The sequence below is a fragment of the Atractosteus spatula genome, chromosome 4 (genome assembly GCF_055471065.1).
Source record: "Atractosteus spatula isolate fAtrSpa1 chromosome 4, fAtrSpa1.hap1, whole genome shotgun sequence".
In the NCBI taxonomy this organism is placed as follows: domain Eukaryota; kingdom Metazoa; phylum Chordata; class Actinopteri; order Semionotiformes; family Lepisosteidae; genus Atractosteus; species Atractosteus spatula.
In genome coordinates this window covers 16937909-16959929 of record NC_142709.1, presented here as the reverse complement: position 1 = coordinate 16959929, position 22021 = coordinate 16937909, and the positions used below count along the sequence as shown (strand labels likewise).

The 22021-nt window shown below is 41.3% G+C and overlaps 1 protein-coding gene across 4 annotated transcripts in view; it reads right to left on the bottom strand.

The window, feature by feature from the left end:
• The window catches only part of fhip1b (FHF complex subunit HOOK interacting protein 1B), a 47227-nt gene that overhangs the window by 15985 nt on the left and 9221 nt on the right, over window positions 1-22021 (bottom strand). Inside the window, exons 2-10 of one of the 4 annotated variants that reach the window (XM_088913958.1) lie at window positions 20080-20240; window positions 15770-15845; window positions 10590-11043; window positions 8547-9161; window positions 3107-3265; window positions 2605-2691; window positions 1895-2062; window positions 1162-1241; window positions 91-260 (exon numbers count right to left, since the gene is read on the bottom strand). In XM_088913958.1, coding sequence (XP_088770084.1) covers window positions 91-260; window positions 1162-1241; window positions 1895-2062; window positions 2605-2691; window positions 3107-3265; window positions 8547-9161; window positions 10590-10718 — 1408 coding nt within the window. In that variant the 5' untranslated portion in view covers window positions 10719-11043; window positions 15770-15845; window positions 20080-20240. Of the gene's footprint in view, window positions 1-90; window positions 261-1161; window positions 1242-1894; window positions 2063-2604; window positions 2692-3106; window positions 3266-8546; window positions 9162-10589; window positions 11044-15769; window positions 15898-20079; window positions 20253-22021 lie in introns of those variants that run through there. The other 3 variants (XM_088913959.1, XM_088913960.1, XM_088913961.1) reach the window with 3 other exon arrangements.

The following is a 22021-nucleotide window of genomic DNA, read 5'->3' as shown; positions in this document are numbered from 1 at the left end:
TGCAGAAGGTCTAGAAACTGGAAACCTAAACATTTAAGGGGGAATACGCTTCTATCTTTGAAAATCCTCATACCCCTGAATATACCTCACCTTTGGCCCAGAATGTGGAATCTTCCTCCCGGTCACTAGGGGGCAATGTATCGAATCGGCAGCACTCTGGGATGAGAGACAGGAACTTATCTGCCGATTTGCCATAGAGATCTGGCTCTCTAATGGCACGCCGCTGGCTCAGCATGACGTGTGTGCAGGGCAGCAGGTACCTGTCGAAAACCAGCAAGCAATTCTCCCTTTTAACCCCTAACTCAGAATCATCTGCTGATAGAAGGCCATCATGTACTGAGTCCTGTTCTGTCCTGTTCCCATGTATTTATTAAAGGGAAGGCGTTTTCTTTTTACATGCATATGTATTTTTGAATCTCACGGCTGTTAGATTCAAAACTATTTGATGTTAATGCCCAAAAAAAAGAATCAATGCTCAACACTTTAGGAATACCTTTGTGTTATTTACTTGCTAATAAATAACAGACTTATCCAAGACAACTCAGAGAATATGTATGCAATAAGGTAAAATCAATATATTTGCTAAAATAATAATAAGGTTAACTAAAAATCAAATGGCAATGCAAGTGCCATGTAAACAAAAAAATAATAATTAAAACTGCGTACAGATAGTCGGGATACACAGCAGTAAGCTTATTTGGTATGTTTACAGTGTAAACAGCCAACTGCATTTCCAGTTTGAGAATTAAAAGCATTAGTGCAAAACAGTGTAAGAGCAGCTGAGGGATGAGGCTGAGATCACAGGTACCGACAGTGAAAGACAGTCTCTCCGCTTTCTGTGGGAATTACTCCTCCATTGAGGGGTGAGGACTGGGAGAGAGAGAGAGGGTGGGTGCAGAAAGTCTGGCAGCAGTTGAGAAGTGGAGAGGCGAAAGCTGAGTAGACCTAGAGAGGAGCCTGAAGAAAGCAGCAGCAGAGTGATGGAGACACCAGCGGGCAGAATTCACCTGGAGGTTTTTTCTGCCTGTGTTACAGGTCTTAAGACCGTACAATTTACGCACCTTTCAGTTACACGGCAACTGCCAGAAACACATCTGCCACATAAATCGAAAAAAAGGTCAACCTGAACTGTCATAGTTACTTCCTTTGCTGTGCCAATACCTGAGAACGAGCTGCAGCATCAGGTCTTCGCAGTTGAAGGACAGCAGCGTCCGGAAGAGACTCAGTGAGACCATGCACAGCTTCCAAGAACAGACAGAGAGACTATCAGTCACAAAATGTACATAATCATAGGGGTCCGGCCGAAAGCACGCTCAGCTTCTGCACAGAATGTGGCACATCACCTTTCGCACTGAGGCGAGTAACAAGTAACACAACAACGATCAGAAAACAATCGGCCTGACATTTTTTTTTTTAATCAGGCAGTGAATTAAAAAAAACAGGGCTTCCACTGATGATGTTCGCACAGATGTAAGATGTAACTGTATGGTTTTAATTTATCTGTCACTTTTTAATGTGTGGGAAATCCCATAATTCCAAAACAATAACAAAGAATCAAAATGCTTCACCCTCGTAGCCATGAAAGAGGTCACAGCTGAAGACCCTGCTGAGCGAGACCTTGCCTTTAGTGATTGAGGTTATAAATTGAACTCTGGAGTCAAGGCTTTTTGCTACATTCTGTACAGCTATTAATATATCATACAGGCTAAAGCAAACAGCTACCTCTTTCTTCAGTGCTATAACAAAAGTAAAGTTTCAGTATTTCCTGTTTAACCTTGGCAAGGCAATGTCTTTATACTACTAGATTCTCTTTCACTATCCTCATTCGCCCTCCACAAATCAAAAATTCTTCTTTCAACGACTTATGTGGATTCGGCTGGAGCTCTCCACTCACCCGTGAGTTGGAGCTGATCCTGGTGAGCAGCGTGTCCAGGATGGTGTCGTTGTCGTGCCGATGCAGCAGGATGAAGCGCAGGAAGGTCTTGATGAGGGCCGTCTCCGTGATGCTGCGCAGGAAGAGGTCTAGGTAGGCAGTGCTGGCGATCATCTCCTCCACTGAGGACTGTGGCGAGAGAGGAGGATCAGAGCTGGTCCCTACCGCACCCTTACCTCTGCTAACACTGTGCCCCTGGGGTTCATGGTGCCTTGCCTCAGAAAGAGACCAGTTGAGGCTGTGCTTGAAGACACTGGGCTCAACTGAGCAGAGACACTACAGAGCGATTCCCAAGGAGTCTGTGAAGGGCTGAGCCCGGTTTCATAAGCAGGTGAACACCTGGTAATACGTTCAAACTGGAAAAAGTATTTTTGTGTTTCAAAGCATGCTACTTAAACAAAGCACAGCAGGAAACATTCTAAATTATTTTTTCTGTGAGTCTTAAAGGTTGGAAGCAATGTGTGGAAGCAGAGATGTCTGTAAAGTCTCTTCTAAGCTTTTACAGCCTTTTACACTTCCATTAGCCTTTGGAACAGTGGCAAGATCATGTGTCACTGTGAGTGAACATGAACTCATGTATGTGACAAATTCATGTCACTACCATATGTGCTATGATTTGGAAGCATACTCATTTATAAACCGGTATGTGTAGCGTATAAATGAATGGATACCTTATGAAGCGCAGGCCCCATTACAGGGACTAGGAATCCGTTGTGGACATAATCCACCAGCTGGCTCTTCACCAGAGGATGAGACACCTGCAAAGAGAAGGCAAGCATTGACCATAAAAATAATCAAATAAACGTTGGATGACTCCCTGTCACCAGCCACCACCAACTTCCAACACTCAGCTCTACTGTGTGGCAAGAAATCATAGCAATGATTGAAAAACCTAGCTTTATTTCATGAGCAAATACACCTGAAAGTACAGGTGCTTAACATCATAAATAAGGCCTTATACTCACCACACTTATCAGCCACTAGGGGTAGTATCTGATTTTCTTTTGTGTCTTGAGACACTGATTTTTGTTCTAGCTTTTGGTAAATGTGCCTTTCCAATAAAAGAAGATGAAAGAGCAAGCAAAACTGCTGCTAGGACATTACCCCGATGACAAGACGTCTGCCAAAGCCTACAGCAGATGTGCCCACTGGATCCCCTCCCTCCCCCTTCACCTGTATGACAGCATTGCAGAACTCCAGCGAGTTCATGAACAGAACGAGAGACGAGACTCCGATCCAGTCTTCCCTCCTCAGCGCGTGCCAGTCATCTCCGCGCACTTCGATCTTGCGGGGCAGGGAAGAGTACAGAGCACTCAGGCCAGTAGCCAGCACCTATTGGAGGGATCAAAGACACGCATTAGAAACCCAGGTGGGTTTCCTTTGGGATAAACCACTCTTTAGTTCAGCTGCCAAACCACAGCTCTGTGCAAAGATAAATGGGAGACAGCATGTTGCAGGGACGCAAATTCAAGTTCCCCAACAAGTAAGAATTGGGCATTACAATAAAAATATAGGCGGTCTGGATTGGGAAACAATCACAAGATGAAACAAGTTTAAGTCCACCTCGGCTGAAATGAGATACAAAATAGTAATTTCTTTCATGTTACTGTTCAGTCTGGCATAAACACAGACTGCCTGTCTCCTTGAACAGTAGTTGTTAAATGTTTGCAGAGACAACTTTTCAAATTTTTTTACAAGTACACAGAGCAGAGATTACAGTCTAACAAAAATGCACAAATTAAAAAATCATTCAGTTAAAAAAAAACAACTAATAGTGTTTTTCATCTCAGTTGAATCATCTGGAAGTATTTTATGTGTGATGAAGTGTCAGGACTATAATAACTTTCTTACAAGTTAACAGGTTTGACATATTCACATACTCACAATTGTATACACAGCATTTAACTCAAAAAGATAAGGGAACATTATATCAATGTATTGTAAATCTGAAAATCAAACTAAAAAACAGACATAATGGTTAAATGAAAGAATCAAATCAGAGGTTAATGTCTGAAAATTAAAAAGAAAAAAAATCTTTTGCCTGTGGAATTTCTTCAGGAATGGGAAGACTCTTCAGTGTCTTTTCTCAGTCTTTTTTTTTTTACTTTCCAGCACATAATTAACCTCTACTCGATCCTTTGCAGCTGCTGACCCAGTTCCTTACCAGAACCGCTCAGAAAATATACATCGCATATATATATATATTAATATATCATGACATTATTTTGCAATGACAGTGTACACTGATCTTATATGATGTCCTCTTAGGGGACATCAATTTAATCAATACATTCAACGATGAATCTTTGAACATGAGGCTCTAAAGTAGAGTTTTTATGTGAATGCAAGAGATCACTGTACATCTTAAACTCCATTGTGAATGGATTTCAAAAAGCTCAGATGCCAGGGATGACACATAGTTCAAAGGCATAGGCTTTCTCTCCGGCTCTAGACTAGGAAAGGAATCACACCTAGCAAAACAGACATTTTGAAAAAGTGACAACAAAAACACTCACTGAGGGCAGCAAGACGACGAGTCTTGTTAATGAACAACCTGAGAAGTCAAAGCCGAGGTAAGTTGGAACAAAGGATTAATGGTTTAAAATAGAATTACAAACACTTTTCAGAAATCAGTTAGGCTGGTCAAAACTAATGACTGACGTGTACAGTACTTCACCTAAAATCATTGTTTAAACAAAGTTTTAAAGTAAAAATACTATTATTTTTTCGGCTGATCCCTTTACGCCAAGCAACTTAGAGTTGTACCCATTTACACTACAGCAACCTGAACAAAGGGTACAACTTGCTCAAGGATACAACAGCAGTGTGTCATCCGAGATTCGAACCCTCAACCTCAGTTATAAATTCAGAACCATGACCAGTCTTCCACACTTCCTGCTTATCACACCGATAGAAAAACTAAGGAAATGTGAAATTTCAGAGGTTTAACAGCCATGCAAAGACATTAGAAAAACAAAATATAAAGAACCGATATACCTAAGAAATATCCTAGATGGCGCCTCTACATCACTCATGTAAGTAGGTCAGACACCAGCTCATAAATACTTTAATGAGGAATGGGACTGCTCCCCAGACAGAGGAGTCTGCAAGAACCAAAACCAATGCGCAGCAGAAATCCAAGACATTCACAGACAACACCACACCAATACTGTGCATGCCTCAATATGAAAAGTATGTTAGTGCTCCTAGATGCTTTTCTGAAACACTGAAACAGTCTTTTTATATACCAGCCAGCTTCAGTAATGTACCAGAAATATTATCAGGGTGGTGAAGCTTTAAGAGCACATTGCACATGAGCACAAGTGCCTTCATTCTTCAGTGGGGGGGGTGGGGGGATGTCTCTACAGTGTGAGCACTTTAATGAAAAATATGGGCCACATAGCACTGCCTCATTGCTTAATGCAGTGTAAGCTAAACCAGTAAAGACCGCCCACCTCCCACCCCGGCTGTGTTAAGAGCCCAGTGGGTAGACTCTCGGCAGCTGGGGGCTTGCCTTGCTACAATGAACTCGGCTTGCCAGCCCTATGGCTTGGCAGTGCTCTTAAAGGCTGCTTTGGACAGGACAGGGCACGTTTCACAGGTAGTGTGTGCTGTTGTTAACCCAGCAGGAAGTAACACGCCTAATCGAGCAAGCAGCATTCCTCTGGTGGGCCTGTTGGAGAGGCTCCAAAGCCCCCATCAGCATGGCCAGAGGGGTCACTCCCTTTCTGAACATGAGCTGTAAAAGCTCAAGCACATGGCCGAAGTGGGCAGCACGCATGCAGGTCGTCAAGTTCTGTCCACATGCCACTGTCCAGGGTGACAACAGCTGTCCACCCGGGGATTAACATTCCCAGTCTTTTGCAACTGTTGTGTAAGCGCGCATGCCGACAGCAGACGTTTGAAGAGTGACGCAGCATTCCCTCATTTTGGAGTCCCAGCATCGTGCAACCACTTTCCTCAATGGAAAAAAATGGAAGAATTTCTTGATCTGCAAACACAGTGTGGCCAAGACCACCTAGTTACAGAACGCGCAGACCCCCAAGGCACAACAATGGCACTGCTGTGAGTCATGTGCTACTTTATATTTTGACTAACAGGTGCAACTTAATATTGTGAAGGCTCTGCAGGGATGAGATGAATGGCAGGTGCAGGAGAAGCAAGCTGACTGGGATAAGTGAAGCAGGTGGGGTCTAGAAAAAACACCCAGAACAAGCCTGTGATTCAGCTTCTCACACCACTCAGCCCACACAGACGAAACAAGTGACTCGAAACTCCAGGCAATTACTCATTCATATACATACTATGTATATGTAGAGCATCAGATTGACACAGCAGCACACAGGGTTGCAATGGGAAACGTCTTGGTTTCTTATTACTATATCACTTTTTGACATGCATCTGAGTAGTGCAGAAATTACTGTAACAAAATATAAAGGTTCTCTTTTACATAACTAGCATTTCAACAATGAGTAGTGGGTAGCTGCATCAGCATGCGTAGGCTGCAAAGGAACAAGTAATAGGTTTATTCCATGCTGAAAAAAAAGAAGAAAGAAAACACAACATTTTGGCCGTAGAGCCTTCTTCAGGTGTGAGCACACACCTGAAACGTTGCGTTTTCTTTCTTCTTTTTTTCAGCATGGAATAAACCTATTACTTGTTCCATTTCAACAATGGGTTTTTGACCTGGGAAGTGACAATTGTAAAGGAGAAAAGCATGGGCGATCTGCCTCCCCTCCCTGTGATAGGGCTGGCAAAGGGAGATCTGCCTTCCCTCCCTGTGATAGGGCTGGCAAAGGGAGATCTGCCTTCCCTCCCTGTGATAGGGCTGGCAAAGCGAGATCTGCCTTCCCTCCCTGTTATAGGGCTGGCAATGGGAGACCTGCCTTCCCTCCCTGTGATCCAGGGAGATCCAGCCGCAGAGGGTTAAGGCTGATGAATGGAAAACAATCAATACTCCAATAAGTGACCTTTGCTCTGTAGTTTCTAAACACCTAAATGATATCTGGATTTACTGCTATAAACTCTGCTGTAAATCACACTTTTCACTGCTGTATGTTTATTGCTCAACTGTACCTGCTTTCATGTTGGAAAGCATGAAAGAGGAGAGGTTGTTTAGCCCTTACATTGAAGCTTGATGTTCCCAAAACTCCTGTCAGATGTGACGAAGAAAACAATCATTTATTTCTAACCTGTGCAGGATAACAACCTAAAAAAAAGCCAGTTGGTTATAAAACACACAATAGCATTTCCATTTGAGTAGTCTCCAGTTGTCAACCATCGTGCACGATTCAACGAGCTTCCAAGTCCAGGAGTAATTTTGTTCTGTCTTACACAGAAGGCAGCGAGCAGGGTTTCACCAGCTCACACAAGAGGTGACTGAATTCTTCAGCTAGTTTCATGATGCTGTCTTTCAGCACTGGCCAAAACTGACCCGACCTTTTCACTTACAAAGCCAAAAATACAGTAAGTATGGCGTTAGGCAGAAGAATGATTATTTCCATGCAACATATTCTTGGTGGTTATTTAAGATGGGCTGATGTGCAAAATCAATGTCAAGTCTTTGAAAATGGGAAAAGAAACAGATCCCTTAGTGCTACTAGATTTCAGGATTATCTGCCATCTTTTAATATGCTATATTGCTACAATACATGGCTTGATGTCAAAATGGAGAACCTGCTTTTATAATTGAGTTTTAATAGAAATTCAACAGAAATATTTCTAGAAGAAATCTACAAAATTCTCTTTAAACTCAGTATCGTTTTGCTACACTGCTTTATTTGTATGTTAAAATAGCTTAACTCTTTTATGACATCAGTTGATCGCTGTCTGAATGTCTTGAAATAATTTTTTGTTCTCCTGCCTTTTCAATAGTTTTGTACCTTTAACCTGGTTACATGTTTACTGAAACATGAAGACTGACCATAAAGTTCACAACTGTTTCGGGAAGAAAGGGTGAAATAAAAGGCCCGTTGTTTAAAGTTCAGCTGCGGACTTCCATTTTCTCTGAGTGTAATGCCTAAAGTTGTGAACCTGTAATTAGGAAGAACAACAGAGAACTCATCAGAGCCCATTGTACATCTGAAGTCACTAGTTTCACTTCAACTTCCTACAGAAGTGGCAAAGACAACAGAAAGCTTTTATATCTAAAGAGCAAGATAACAAAATCCACTTCTGATTTTTTTTTTCATAAACACTGCAGTTCAAATAAAATCTACTGAGCCAAAGACCAGATGCGCTGTGAACCCCATTTTCTCTGTCTGCTAGATGTTCCCAATAAGAGGGATGGCCTACAAAGAATCCCTCCCTCTCTGTTTGCAATTCAGTGAACGCGCTACGCTGTGGAAAATTCCTGTGGACACCATACAAAAAACACGCTTTTGTTTTCTGCTTCTTTTACCAAAACAGCAGATGTGTAACAGAACTGACCGACAAGCCGCCAGCGAGTTCTCAGGATTCTGTGACAATTCCTGCATTCTCTGGTGATTAACTGACCATCTCACAGAAATGCTCACCAGCGTTACTGGCAAAAGCCCAAACCCCTTGTTGTCTGTAAACCCACGTATCAGACACAGCTCATGCTCTGTGCTGACATTCAACCAGCAGCGCTCACCGGACAGAAGTAGGAGTTCTCCACGATGTACTTCGCCACAGCCTGGTTGCCGGCGGAGGTGGCCATGACCAGGAGCAGCGCGTCGCGAGCCTGCTGCCCGATGGCGCCGTCACGGTGGATGAAGGGGACGAGCAGCGAGAAGATGAGCAGGTTGGTGGGGCCCTGCTGGGGCGCGGTGTGGAAGAGGAGCTCCAGCACAGAGGGCTCGCGGGCCATGCACGCGCACACCTGGTTCAGCAGCAGCACCAGGCTGCCTTCCACGGCCGGCGAGCCGAGCTGGGGGTCGGCGCAGGCGCTCAGGAGGGACAGGAGGGGCTGCAGCACCGGCTTGTGGCGCAGCAGGGGCTGCTGGGACTGCCCGATCAGCATCTCGAAAAGCTTGAGCAGCGCCCCCTGGCTGTCGGAGTCCAAGCCGCGCCGCAGGTGCCACTGCACCAGCCGCTCCAGGATGTTCTCGGACACCACCAGCTCCAGGATGGGCCCCATGCCCCCTTGCTCGCTCGGACGCTCGTCCGCCAGCAGGCACAGCATCTGGTCTGTGTTGTTCCGCACAGCTGTCAGCTCGTCTGCCGCACCCGTTATAGAGGCCTCTCGCTGCTCCAAGATCCAGGACACCTGGCAGGAAACGGCATGCACGCAATTACTCAGGGCAAAAGCACCACTGACTGGAGCACGTCAACAACAATACCTATCCAATAATACAGGGAACAGAGAATACAGGCCTTGTGGCCCATCTAGCCTTTATGGTTACTAGTATTTAAACAGTCTAGGATCCCACCAAAAGAAAGAACACAGGATATCAGTTTCAACGACATGGCAAGGTTGCTTGTTCCAGACTCCCACAACCCTTTATGTAGAAAACAGCTTCCTGTTAACAGTTTTAAATGGGCTTCCTTGCTGTTTCCAGTTGTGTCCTCTGGTTCGCATTTCACTGCTAATTCTAATGAATTCAGTTCAGCTTGTCATAATAAATATTAAAAAATAGAATATTAGTAAATAATATTCTAAATGAGGTGTTACTAGCACACTGTACATTTTAACATAATAGCCGTCGTTTTAAATTCTACACTCTTGACTATATAACCATTATACATCCTATTTAACATTATTTCCCTTTTTATTGCCTCACCAATTAATCTAAAAGATATAAATAATGTGTTTACATAAACACAGACGTCTTTTCCATATGTGGCATTTTAAAGCTCAGTGTTTCTAAATTTATATTTGTAGTTTGTTTCTGCTACTTGTGTGCAACACCCGACACCTGTCTTCATTAAAAGTCATCTGCCGGATGTTTGCCCAGTCCTAGAATTTTGTCCAAAATCTTTCTGAAGATTTACTAGTCCTACTAAAGGATTGTTGGTATCTAGTTTAGTAAGCAGAGACAAACTGCTGGAATGTTACAGAATTACAGACACTCTAGATGTCTGCACATCTGTGAACAAAGAAGTGACATCTGGATGCTTTTCTTCCTGAACTGGGTGCTGGAAGTAATCACACATATTCTTAATTATCTTAATTATCTGCACAAACGTCTTCTCAATTACTTAACAAATGCATAACAAACTGGCAGTTAATGCATCTCCATAAAAAACAACAGAAGTCTTAGTTGAGCAGCATCTTGAAAACTGTATAAAAATATTGTGTCAAAATATTTTTAGAAAGAAATGATTCATCCATTCATTTTCAAAACGTTGGTCACGTAAGGCAAGGGGTTGTGGACAACTCAAGTCCGTCCCAAGAGCACAGGACATAAGGCGGAACAGGGCCATGTTATGGCCAATTCAGACACAACAATTAATCCAGCCGCCATGTCTCTGGCCCCTGAAGGGCACTCCATCCTCATCTGGAATTGAATCCAGGACCGAGGAGACCTATGAGGCAGCAGTTCTACCTGCCACACATGTTGCATCCCCACATGATTCATTATATATCAGGCATTTTGCATTTCAGACTGGCTGCCTTGTACAAGAGTTCAAAGAAAGTCACAAAAGTATCATGAACCGTTGGTTCATCTAAGGAGTTCTTTCACTACTGACTCACCTGCCGCCAGTGGTTCTGAAACACCATCAGACAGGTCTCTGGGTCAGCTGTGACAGGGCTCGATGGCACTGGATTCCGACTGGCCCGATTCCCGGGTCCTCGTGGGTTTAAGCGGCTCAGCCAGCTCATCCTGTCTACCAAGGTCAGAGTTCAGGGGTCAGGGGTAAGGCACATGGAATGGGGGGGGTGAAAGGTCACAGCCAAGGGTGAGTAGGGGGGGGGAAACCAGGGGGATAGGAGGGAGGAAGGGAGGGGAAGAAGGGGAGGGGAAGGGGAAACTCAGTAGAACCCAAGAGGCAGTCTTTATTCCCACGTGAAGCAAACTTCTTCAGAGACCCCGCACAACACAGCCTCTTCTCCTCAGTTAGGGCTCCCCTGCGCTGACCTAACAAGTCTCCCTGTTGACACTGTCATCCAGTCTGCAGCCAAGGCAGCTCCATGTAAGACCACAAGCCTGCAAAACACAGCAAACGACTCCAGTTAAGGACCCAGGGGCTTGCGTAATCCACTGTTAAAGAGAAACTGAATCACGTTTTCATTCATTTTTTTAAACCTTGCTAACGGCATGGAGCACTGTGAGGGCCTGTTTAAACTTACTTCATGTGTAGTGACACATTCATTTATTTAAAAAAAAGCATCTGTAAGAGTGCCTTGGTACAACCAAAATGAAAACTAGGGTGCGGTTCATATTTGCTCATTTTTCCTTGTTCTAGTCACTCTGCAAGATGTTTTTCAATCACAAAAAAATATCTATGAACAAAAGAATTAGTAGGGCAAACATTAGACACAAAGAAAGCCAAAGACAGTACTATTAAGAAATGAAAGACATTTGCACCTCAACGCCTTTTTTAAGTAAACAGATGAACACCTTCTACCTTGTTGGAAACATCAGAATCTGGCAATCTAAAATACATTCTTTCCTTAGAAATGTACAAGAGGTCTCTGGTGATTAAAACCCACACTGGAACTGTTCCCTTCTAAGGTTAGAGAACAACTGTGATTGCTTCAGTAACTTGTGAAACATGCTGGCCTAACGCCAACAAGAATGAAGTGACATTCACAGGATTATGAGTAACTCTTCCTCTAGCTCTCTATCCATAGTGACTGCAGGCATGTTTTGAGGAAGGACAAATGGAACATGTACAGTAACATTTAAGAGCCTTAAAACTTAAAACGTTCAGTATACTGCCAGCTAAATTACCCCCTGTTGAAAACTGAAACGGCAACCCTCTACTTTGTTACCTAACCACACACAGTTCTAGTTTAAAATCATACTGTTTTTGTTTTCCACTGTTTCCAAATAAAACTGAAGCAATACAGCCTCTTTGCTTTCAAAATGGGGCTGATGCTGTGAGCCAGGGGCTATGGCCACTCTCAATTAGCTGATACGTTCTGCACCAAAGCCCGAGGGACCAACCGGTTTCAGATCCATGCTGCCCAACAGACACGCCCACCTCGGGAGAGAAGACAGGTGACTCACAGCTCAGCAGACCGAGGACTGCCGAAATGAGAGCAATCAGATGGAAAAAAGTCCCAACACATCCCAAAGCAGACAGTGATCTTCTGTGTGAGAGAGAAGCCCAGTGACTAAAGCGTCTCCTATCAAGACAGTGTCTCTGGCTGTTAGCATCATCTTTCGGACCTGCGTGGCTGATAATAAGCCAAAATATTCCATTTCTAACAATGCTCCTTTCTCTAAACAGAGCTGAATATGCAGAATTCAATGTAGCCTGTTATATAATTACTTTGTAGCTCTAACAAACAGCAATTAAAGTTTTTCTGCCCTGATTAAACCAGTCATTACAATAACACATAGTAATGACTAGGAAATATTTTTGCTACATAACACACAGAAAGTGAAGTGTATGCTTCTAGTCCAGGCTTATGCATTTATTAAATAAAATCACCTGTTTTTTCAGAAAATCATTCTGTCATTAAAAGTGTCCCATGCTATACTTACTGGTCCTATACATGAAAAAACAAGCATCCAACTATAACAGCTCAGGTCTCCTAGACAGATAACTAATCTTCTGTTACACAACACCAAAAATGACTATGTGCATTTTTCATTCAGGAAAAAGTAATATTACTTATATCTTTGAAAGGAAAGAACAAGAGGGAACCACATCATGCTTAAAAAAATATTTTTCTCTAGAAAAAGAATGCTGTTTGAGGACACCATCACGGAACTGGATGCTGGTTGACAGGCTAACTACTGAGTTTGTACCGTTTGTGACATTATGGCCAGTTTGGAAAAATCAAACTTCTAATATTATGCAAAGTCTTTGGGCCTTGCTTTTTTAACAATAAAATATGACATAAAATGGGCCTCCTTTTTTGCAGTTAATTCCTATGGCAGTAAACAGTGTCTCAGTTAAACTTCATTTTCAAGTGTACTATACGTCATTACAATCTGAGAACTAAAAACAGCTACAGGCTGATCTGAGAAGTACCATTCCTTTACAGTGTGATCCAGCAAAGGTAGTCTTCATTCATTCAGCACTCACAATATAAAAGGAAGTTGATGTTCCTGGTTTCAAATTGTTTCTCATTCTTCATGACCAGTGTCCACTGGCCTCTCTGCTCACATATTCTTCATGACCCAGTGTCCACTGGCCTCTCTGCTCACATATTCTTCATGACCCAGTGGCCACTGGCCTCTCTGCTCACATATTCTTCATGACCCAGTGTCCACTGGCCTCTCTGCTCACACATTCTCCATGACCCAGTGTCCACTGGCCTCTCTGCTCACATATTCTTCATGACCCAGGCCATGAAGTCCACTGGCCTCCGTGGTCATATATTCTGACCAGTGTCTGTTTGTCTCTCCTTGTGGTGAGTTTGAAAAACTATAACACCCATCTTACACGAACCTCATCTTTGTGATGGTGAGAAATGCTGTACAATGCAAATGCTGGATGCCCTTAACAGGACGTACTGCCTAAAGATGGAAAGATGGAAAAGATGGAAAGATAGAAACAGGGTGACAACAGCAGCCTCAGAAAATGAGTCAAGGTGAACTGGTGGTGGCAAAGCGAAGACAGAGCATCAGTTCGTCTTGACGGTGACATGCAGCTCAGATGGCAGGGCCCATAATGTTTAGTGTACTTGTGGAAAGCTTAGGTCTCAGACACTCTGGCTCTTCCTTTACTGGGATATGCTCAGTCTTGAATGGATAAGACGTCGAGTCAGGATGTCTGACACTCCTTTGTAACAGCCGGTGAAAGAAAGGAAAAAGACAGTGACTCAACAGGCACAAATGGGTGGAAACTAGATCGCATTTCTAAGTTCCAGTCCTGACTTGCTATCATTGTACATTTCTTGCACCATTCCCAACCAACCAAGCTCACTGCCAACGAGCAGGCACAACACTTCCCACGATCAGAAGATCATTAAATCTTGCTTATTCTAATCGTGCTGCTAGAATCCATACCTGGCAAAGAAACTAGAAGAGAGATCAACTCGTGCACTAAATCTGAATTTTCCAACGCATCCTGCTTGTCATTAACAGTACAGGAAGTCCCATCTTCTGTTACAGTTTTTAACAGGTTCTAAGACACATCTGACTATTTAAAATAAGTTCACAAGAAGCCACAACTGCATGAAAGCATGTCTGGGCTAATCACTTCATTAGGAGTGACAGAACAGTCACATATTCATACACAGAGCAGTGTTACATTTGTTGAGGCACAATGCCAAAAGAAAGTTGACATGCACTAACATTAACACTCGGAAGGTGTAATGGATAAGCACAACATTATGCACCTTGACAGCTGGGTACTGTCTTGTAGGCACCCCCAGCCATAGCAAAGACTGGAACTCAGTTATAATGTTACAACTGTGGGTTTGCACCTCATATGTACTGTATGTGACGTCTATAAAATGAGTGTGTGGGAAGTAGTGGCACCCTTTATCTCTTCCATCTAGAACTGACAGCAGGAAGACTGCCAGAGTATCTTCCGGTAACATTCATTTTCTCCTGGTGCTACTTGCTTAGATGTGCTATTTTGTAATGCAGGAATCCAGACTCATCACTCTACCTGGATGTGGTTAATAACCATCTCCTTGTGCACTGTCCCTCGTTCTGCACCAACGTGCTGTGGCACTGCCAGTTTAGGACACGAAACATGAGCCTATGCCAGTGGTAAGGCATTCTGGGACAGCTATATAAGTAAGCTGCTGTTTCAGCACCCACATGAAATGTAAATAAGGAACAGCAGCAGGCATGAAAACTGGGTAGCGCAATATTCCAAAATGTGCGCAGCTCATTAAATCCAGTTTTTCTCCCTCGACTCTACAGAACGAGCAGCTTCGAGCTGGAGGCCACAGAAAATTAATATTTATCATAATAGCCTCACTCACAAATATGTAAGTCCTTATTATCATTCCTCTGAGCAGAATCCCTATTAACACCAGCACCCTGTTTATCCCTGGTGAGGAAGATTCTCCGCAATGAATAATTAAAATTGAACATTGTCAGTGGTAAAGTAAACATCATTAATTAGTCAAAAGATTTTTATTCAGCAATTATCTAGTGTCAGAATAGCCCCTGTAAAAAAAATGCTAGATTACACTTTCTTAATTTCTATTTTGTAAAATGTCACAGATTGGTAACGCTGGCCACTTCTTTGATGTGGTGCTTGTTCAGCCTTACTGGCAAAATACAGACATCACTGGAGTAAAAAAAAAAACTTCTACAAAGATCAGGTCAAAATTAGTCCATATGCAGCCTTTCAAGGTTATTCCTTGTCTGTATTAAAACAACTTACTCTTTAAACCAAAAGCAGCTAGTTCTATATCTGAGGTCACAGCCAAAATAGTTTGGAGGACCCTGTGTGCCAAAGCGGACCTCAAATTTTGGCCGAATTCTTTGGCTATGTTTTTCCAAGAAAATCTAAGATGGTCCAGTGTGGAGCTGTAAGAGACATTAAATGACACACTTGGGGAATTATGGTTAAAAAGCAAGCAGCTGTATAAATACCGTCTCATACATCACCGTGATGCTATGCATTTACGTAATATGCCTGTAATTGTTATTTTCATTGTTCAGCTCCTACAGTCAAGACGTGCTGAAGATGTGCTCCGGTGGAGGTCTGACGATGAGCTGCTCATGGTGGAAACGCACAGTGTCTGAGCCCGAGCACCCCTGTGACTGCAAATCACCTCTCAAACATCAGTACCTTGGAGGTGCTGGAGGAACACCTGCATCCTGCCGTCTCGAAAGCCACGCCAGTGTACTTCAGGACATCAGAACGGCTACAAATGAGAAGAGGCCACATTCTCACCAAGCTTAATTACTCCTACAGTATTAATGTCACAGAAGCAGACCAGTACTGTTCCCAGGCATACAGGGATACAAACCCCTTGTACTCAATACTCAATACTTTTTTTATGTCACTCTACACTACATATTTTTACAGATTTGTAACTGGGATAAACTTAACTTGAACAAAAGAATCAGTTAATATTAAAAAACAAAGTTTAAACATGTTACTTCAACAGCTCTACCAAATGAAGGTGATGTACTGCCCTTCACTTTTTACACAAATATATGTATTTGAAAACAATATTGAGTTATAGCAAGACAAAAACTTTATGGTAGTAATTAAATACTGTGACATATATTTACAGTAACACAAACGTACCTTAAACTGAAGTGCTGTAACTTCAAAACACTCACCTTTTAATTATAGTGCAATTGTTCATTACATCAGCTAATGTTGAAAATGAGCAAGCAGGCAATTACATAGCACTGCAGAAGTTTACTAACAGCTCCAAAACCACAGCATTAACAAGCACTTTACTTACACTGATAGGCAGCGAAACTAACAATGTCAATGCTAACCTAAATCAGACCAATGGTCACTTTTACTGCATAAACATACTGTGTACCTTGAAAAACGTATTTCAGTGACTGACAATTTTTCTGACAAGCAGGAAATCGTTATTCTGTTCTTCCATAATTCTTTGCACTTTTAATGAAGAACACAACATCCTCTGGCTGTCTAGCCGTGATTTTACTCTAAATCAGTCTTTTGCACAGTGGCTAGAATTCTGAATTCTAAAATTCTAAAATTCATTTATTCCTGATTTAAAACACAGTGTAGCAAGTATCCAGGAACATGGCTGCCCATCCTATTTTGTTTTTAAACAACAGTAATTGTAATAACAACACTTGTAATAACACAAACTGCACAATTCTGATTTCAAGTGTAGTTTGATATGCTAATAAAAAATTAATCATCAAGACTTAGTAGTCTGAAAAATTAAATGTGCACTGCAAAGTGATAGCCACCTGAAACAAACCAATTCACATAACAACAGGACACGTGCAATATCTGCTACCATAATGTACCATGTTGTACATTAAGCCTTTCAGTAAACAACTAATCTAACTCAGCAGTCACAGTTAATTCTACCTTACTGGAGAAATGTGGATAACTGCTGTGCTGAAACCAGGCAATCAGTATTGCTGCTTTATGTGCTATATGTGCTATCCTCTGCTATTGGGAGAGTTTTTCAAGTTTTCTCTAAAACAAGTCAAAGAAGGTTGTTCATCATTATAAGCCTGTTACCTTATCTATTTATTACCAAACATATAATTCTTTATGCAACATGAAACACAACATTACCAAAATATCTTGTGCATTTCTTTCATTTGAAAAAAAATATTTTGCCAAAGTACTGATTTTTATTTTTACAGCTAAAGATAAACAGAAAGATTACAAATCAGAGGAGAACCTTCATTTAATTTAGCCCATTTGGTAGTTAGTATCTAATTGATCCCAGAATTGTGTCCAGTAAATGCATTTTGTTGCTGAAATGGACATTTCTGGTTTGTAAACTTTCTTCTATTCTAGGGAAAAACCTCTTAAACATACTCTAAGAGGCAGTTGTTAAAAATAACTCTTGCATCTACAATACTTGATCATGTTACAAAGCAATTAAGCAAACGTCATCCTTCGATTATGAAACAATTACCAGTACAGTATGTCATGGTACTGGTATCCTTTACCTGAATTCATTCCTTTCTGTACGAGACAAGTTTATGATTCATATTCCTGCTGGTTAAGTAACACTTGATTTCATTATGAAATGAGAAATGTTACAAGGAGGCATTAGAAGAAGCCAGTCAATATCGGCTTTGATTGCTGTCCATAAAACACACAACACAAAATGAGTACGACCACTCTGCAAATTGTGCTTGGTTTGCAGTTGCCCACTAGGAGGGAGATGAAGTGCTTTGAAATCACCTAATATACATCCAGGAACCCTAGAGGGATCGCAAAGTGCCTTATATTAAAATATGAATTTTTGATGATGAACGGAGAGAATGCTCTCTTGCACTGGAACTAGTAGCACACGTCCAAGGTTTCTGAAGTATTGCTTCTCAGTAATAAAACAGCACCAAGTCATTAACAACCATTAGCTGATCCCAGCTGTAATTCCCTGCCTGGTTCATGACTGAACAACAAGAGCTGACCTCACCAGAATCATTCCTACACTGCATCGGAGACTGAGTGCCCTTTAACCTGCACTTCAATTAAAACAACTTCACTCTGTCTGTTACCTAGAAGCTGTATCTACAAAAGAGAGTACACCACTGTGACAGGAATAGTACACCGCTGTTTGAGAAGGTGGGACTGTAGTTCAGTTCACCTGCAGCAAAGGCTGTGTGTGATACAGTAGTGAGAATGAACTACTGAGATTAGTGGAATAGTGCAATAAAATACGTTCTGGAAAAAAGGAATAATGCCCTCAAGACATAAAGCCATTCTCTATTTTCTACATAAACGTGGCTGTTAATAGCCAAACATATACAGTATACACTACTCCCTCTTTAAATTAATTATTTATGAGCAATTGCTAAAACAAAAACTACATACAGATAATTATTTTTGTTATACGAGGAACTCTCATGCTAATACGAGCTCCAAGTGTGTTGCTCTTCCTTCCATTTTTACTTTCCACTCCTCCTGGCTGATGTGGTCTTAACAGAAATTGAAAAGGTATTATACCAGTTGCGTAGATACTATAGTATAATGTTTTGAATGTGCAATTTGTAATAAAATAATATTGTTTAAGAAATTTTAACATTTTATACAAGTTTGATGTTCTTGGTTTTACAGTTACAGATGTATAATAAACAAGATTTATTAACATCATAATTTTTGTTGAGTAAGAAATTTGGTTCACGTGTACTATGGAGATCGTGCAAATCTTCATTCTCCACCTTACTGCATCATAACAGATTTAAACTAACAGCTTGCATAAAAAGAAATGTTGATAAATCTTACTTGTTGTAACATACTGTATACTGTACTAAGCCTTTTATGATGCTAAATCATTTAAATACATTAGAAAAGTACCTAAACCCACCCGGCTTATGGCCAATTACAAATACTTTGGAATGAACTGGGGGCTTTTCATGTATTGTATTATAATGGGAACTTAGTGTGGCTTTTATGAGTTTTCACCTATAGTATATGCAGAAAATTTGGAACCAAATTATGCTTGTGTAGTGAGGGACGAGTGCAGAGAACAGTCCATTCATCACTGGAAAACTGAAGGGTTTAAGTGTCTCTTAAACTGTGAAATGCATGAGGGAAAAGGTGAAATCCGCGAAAGTGAGTGTTATATTCTAAGTCCAACTTTTCAATAGACATTACATACATAAACACATCTGTGTCATGACCCAGAATTGTTCACTTGCCTGCTGGGAGAGTTTACTAGAGAGCTTTGGCCTACAATGTCCATCAACACAAGAACAACCTCTCATTACAAGACGTTTTTCAGATAAAGACATTTGTCCAAACTGAACTAGCAAAAGGGACCACTGTACTGTATTTAAAGGTCCTCTTACATGCACATTCTGAACCTGATATACAGTACCCCACCCAGTAAAACGGTGGGGCTGTCTGATTTTAAAAACCTGCCTCCTGAATATTGCTCTGCATTAGACTATAGTACAGGGTCAAGCCATTATCTCTGATTGTGCTTCAGCCTGCTCCATTTTGATGTTGGTGTTTTGTCATAGACATACAGTATTACAGTAACCCTTTGCCAGGGCTAATGCAGTACAGTACTATACATGAAAGAGAGCAAAATGTCAACTACGTAATAATATACAGTATTAAAGGTCCATTTGTAATGCTGTTCAGATAAAATGCCTGTAGCACAGAAACAGGATCCTGCAATTTTTCACTGATGGTGCCAGAGACACATGCATGATAACTGATAACTCTGCATGATAATGAAAAATGAAACAAACATCCCAAATCCAGTCCGTATAGTTTGGGATCCAGCAGAGTTCCCTTCAGTGAGAAACGGCTCATCATCTGGGTGGAGTGTTAACCTGATTCAATTAGAGTGTGTCTAGTCCAGTTTGTTCCCTCAATCCATTCACAATGTCAGGAGATCTCAGGGTCCAGAGTTAGGAGACCCTTGTCTTCAGTACACTTCAACAGCAAAGTTATTTAAAACAGCTTACCTGAATACCCCTTCAGCCTTATATTTAAAACCCCATTTTCAGGTTTTCTTTTTGGGAGAAGAGAGGGGTGTCAGGAAGTCAAAAGATCACTCCATCATGCCTTGTGATTAAGATGAAGCGACAGCTTTGCACATGGTCCCCTTCTGTTTGGCAGTCAGCTCCTGGAAACAAAACTGAAGTGAGTTATTTTTAAAGCATATAAAATCCTTCCCACCTTACTTTCAAGAGTGGTAACAGTACTCTGGTTTTACTGAAAGCTGTGCACTACTGCTGTCAATTGTACAGCCTTCCAGTTTCAATTTCTTCCTTAGAAAAGATGAAATATAGACTACAGTGATGCACTATTTTGAGATTTGTGTTACAAGTGTATGAATCTTTACTATAGACTGGAGAACCTATAACCTTGTGATTTCTGACACGTAGCTGTATACTGTACATACTGAAGACTACATAAACAATATACCTTGGATACTTTCTAAAATTACTGACAGTAATTTAAAGTTCTTGTAAAAAGTTTTTTTTGGCTGAAAACAGTACAAAACTACTACAGTACTTCTCAAAACAGTTACCAAGAAACACAGCTCATATGATCCTGATTTAATCCTGTTAAGAGTCAGGAAAATATTTAGTGGCAAATCAGTTTTTTTAACAGATATCAAGCCTGATCCCAGGCAGTCAACGTCGAAAACTCATATGAAATTGCCTTGTTTGGTTTTCTTCCTGCCAAATTAATCTCAGTTTACAAGCCAGGCTAAAATAAAAACTTTTTTTTTCTGCCAGTACAGTGAAACAATTTCTCAATGCACAAATTCATCAACTGCAATAAGCAACATTCAAGAAAAATTCTTCAAAAACCAAAATATACCCAACTCGAATCGCCAAAAATACACATTCCAGTACAGATACACTTTGATTTTTATTAACAACAACTTCTAATAGTTCTTATAGTGCCTTTCTGGATATATCTTTTTACCATCAATTAATAAGAAAACAAGCCAAGTTACACACATATACACAAATGAGTACAAAAAATAGAAAGCTAGTGTATAAGAGTTTTAAGATGATTTTAAGTTTCAGATGAAACACAGGTTTGAGCAGGGAGCTGCATCAGTATGCACTGGTGGCAAAGTAAAAAGAAGAGCTGTTTATATGCTGAAAAGTAGGAAGTGGAAACACAACCCTTCAGCTATTTAGCGTTCCTCAGGTACGAGCTCACGAAACAGACACAGTTTTCTAAGGCTGGTCCAGCAATTGATTGGCCATTGAGGAAGCTCAGGGCAGCCCAATCACAAGTCTCTTAGCCAACAATTCTAGCGCCATCTCCCAGTATAGCACAGGGCTTTAATGTGATATATGACCTGAAAACTGCTGCAACTATAAAAAGGCACACACAATCAGAAGGGATAAATAAAGCATGCTAGTGGGACGATAATATTGAAATTCTGCTTACTCACACACTGTAAGCACATTTCAGCACATACGTGAGAAAATAAAGCAGATGTATTTCCCTCTGGGCCTGGGCTAAGAAGGATGCTGTCAGGTCAATTTCACACTTGGCTTTGGATGCAGACGATAGTCTTGACAGGCAGGGGATGCACATATATATATGCGCATATATATATTTATACACTCACGAAATGCTGTGCCTGTGAAAGTCATTCTATCATCAAAGCTGAGTTTTTGGAGCAACACGTACTGTAGCCTTTCACCTCTTGTGCAGGTCCATTAGGAAAGTACAATTACTGCCCACCAGAACAGACATTAACATGGGTACCAATTGCCTTTTGTATTCACACATCTACTGATTATCACTTTGCTCAGAAGGGAAAGGAGCATAGGTAACTGGCTTATAGTGATGTACTATGATACTGTATGGACACATATAATAAGCTATTATTTGGAAGTACCAAAAGAAGCCATGTTCAAACAATAAATAGGCAGC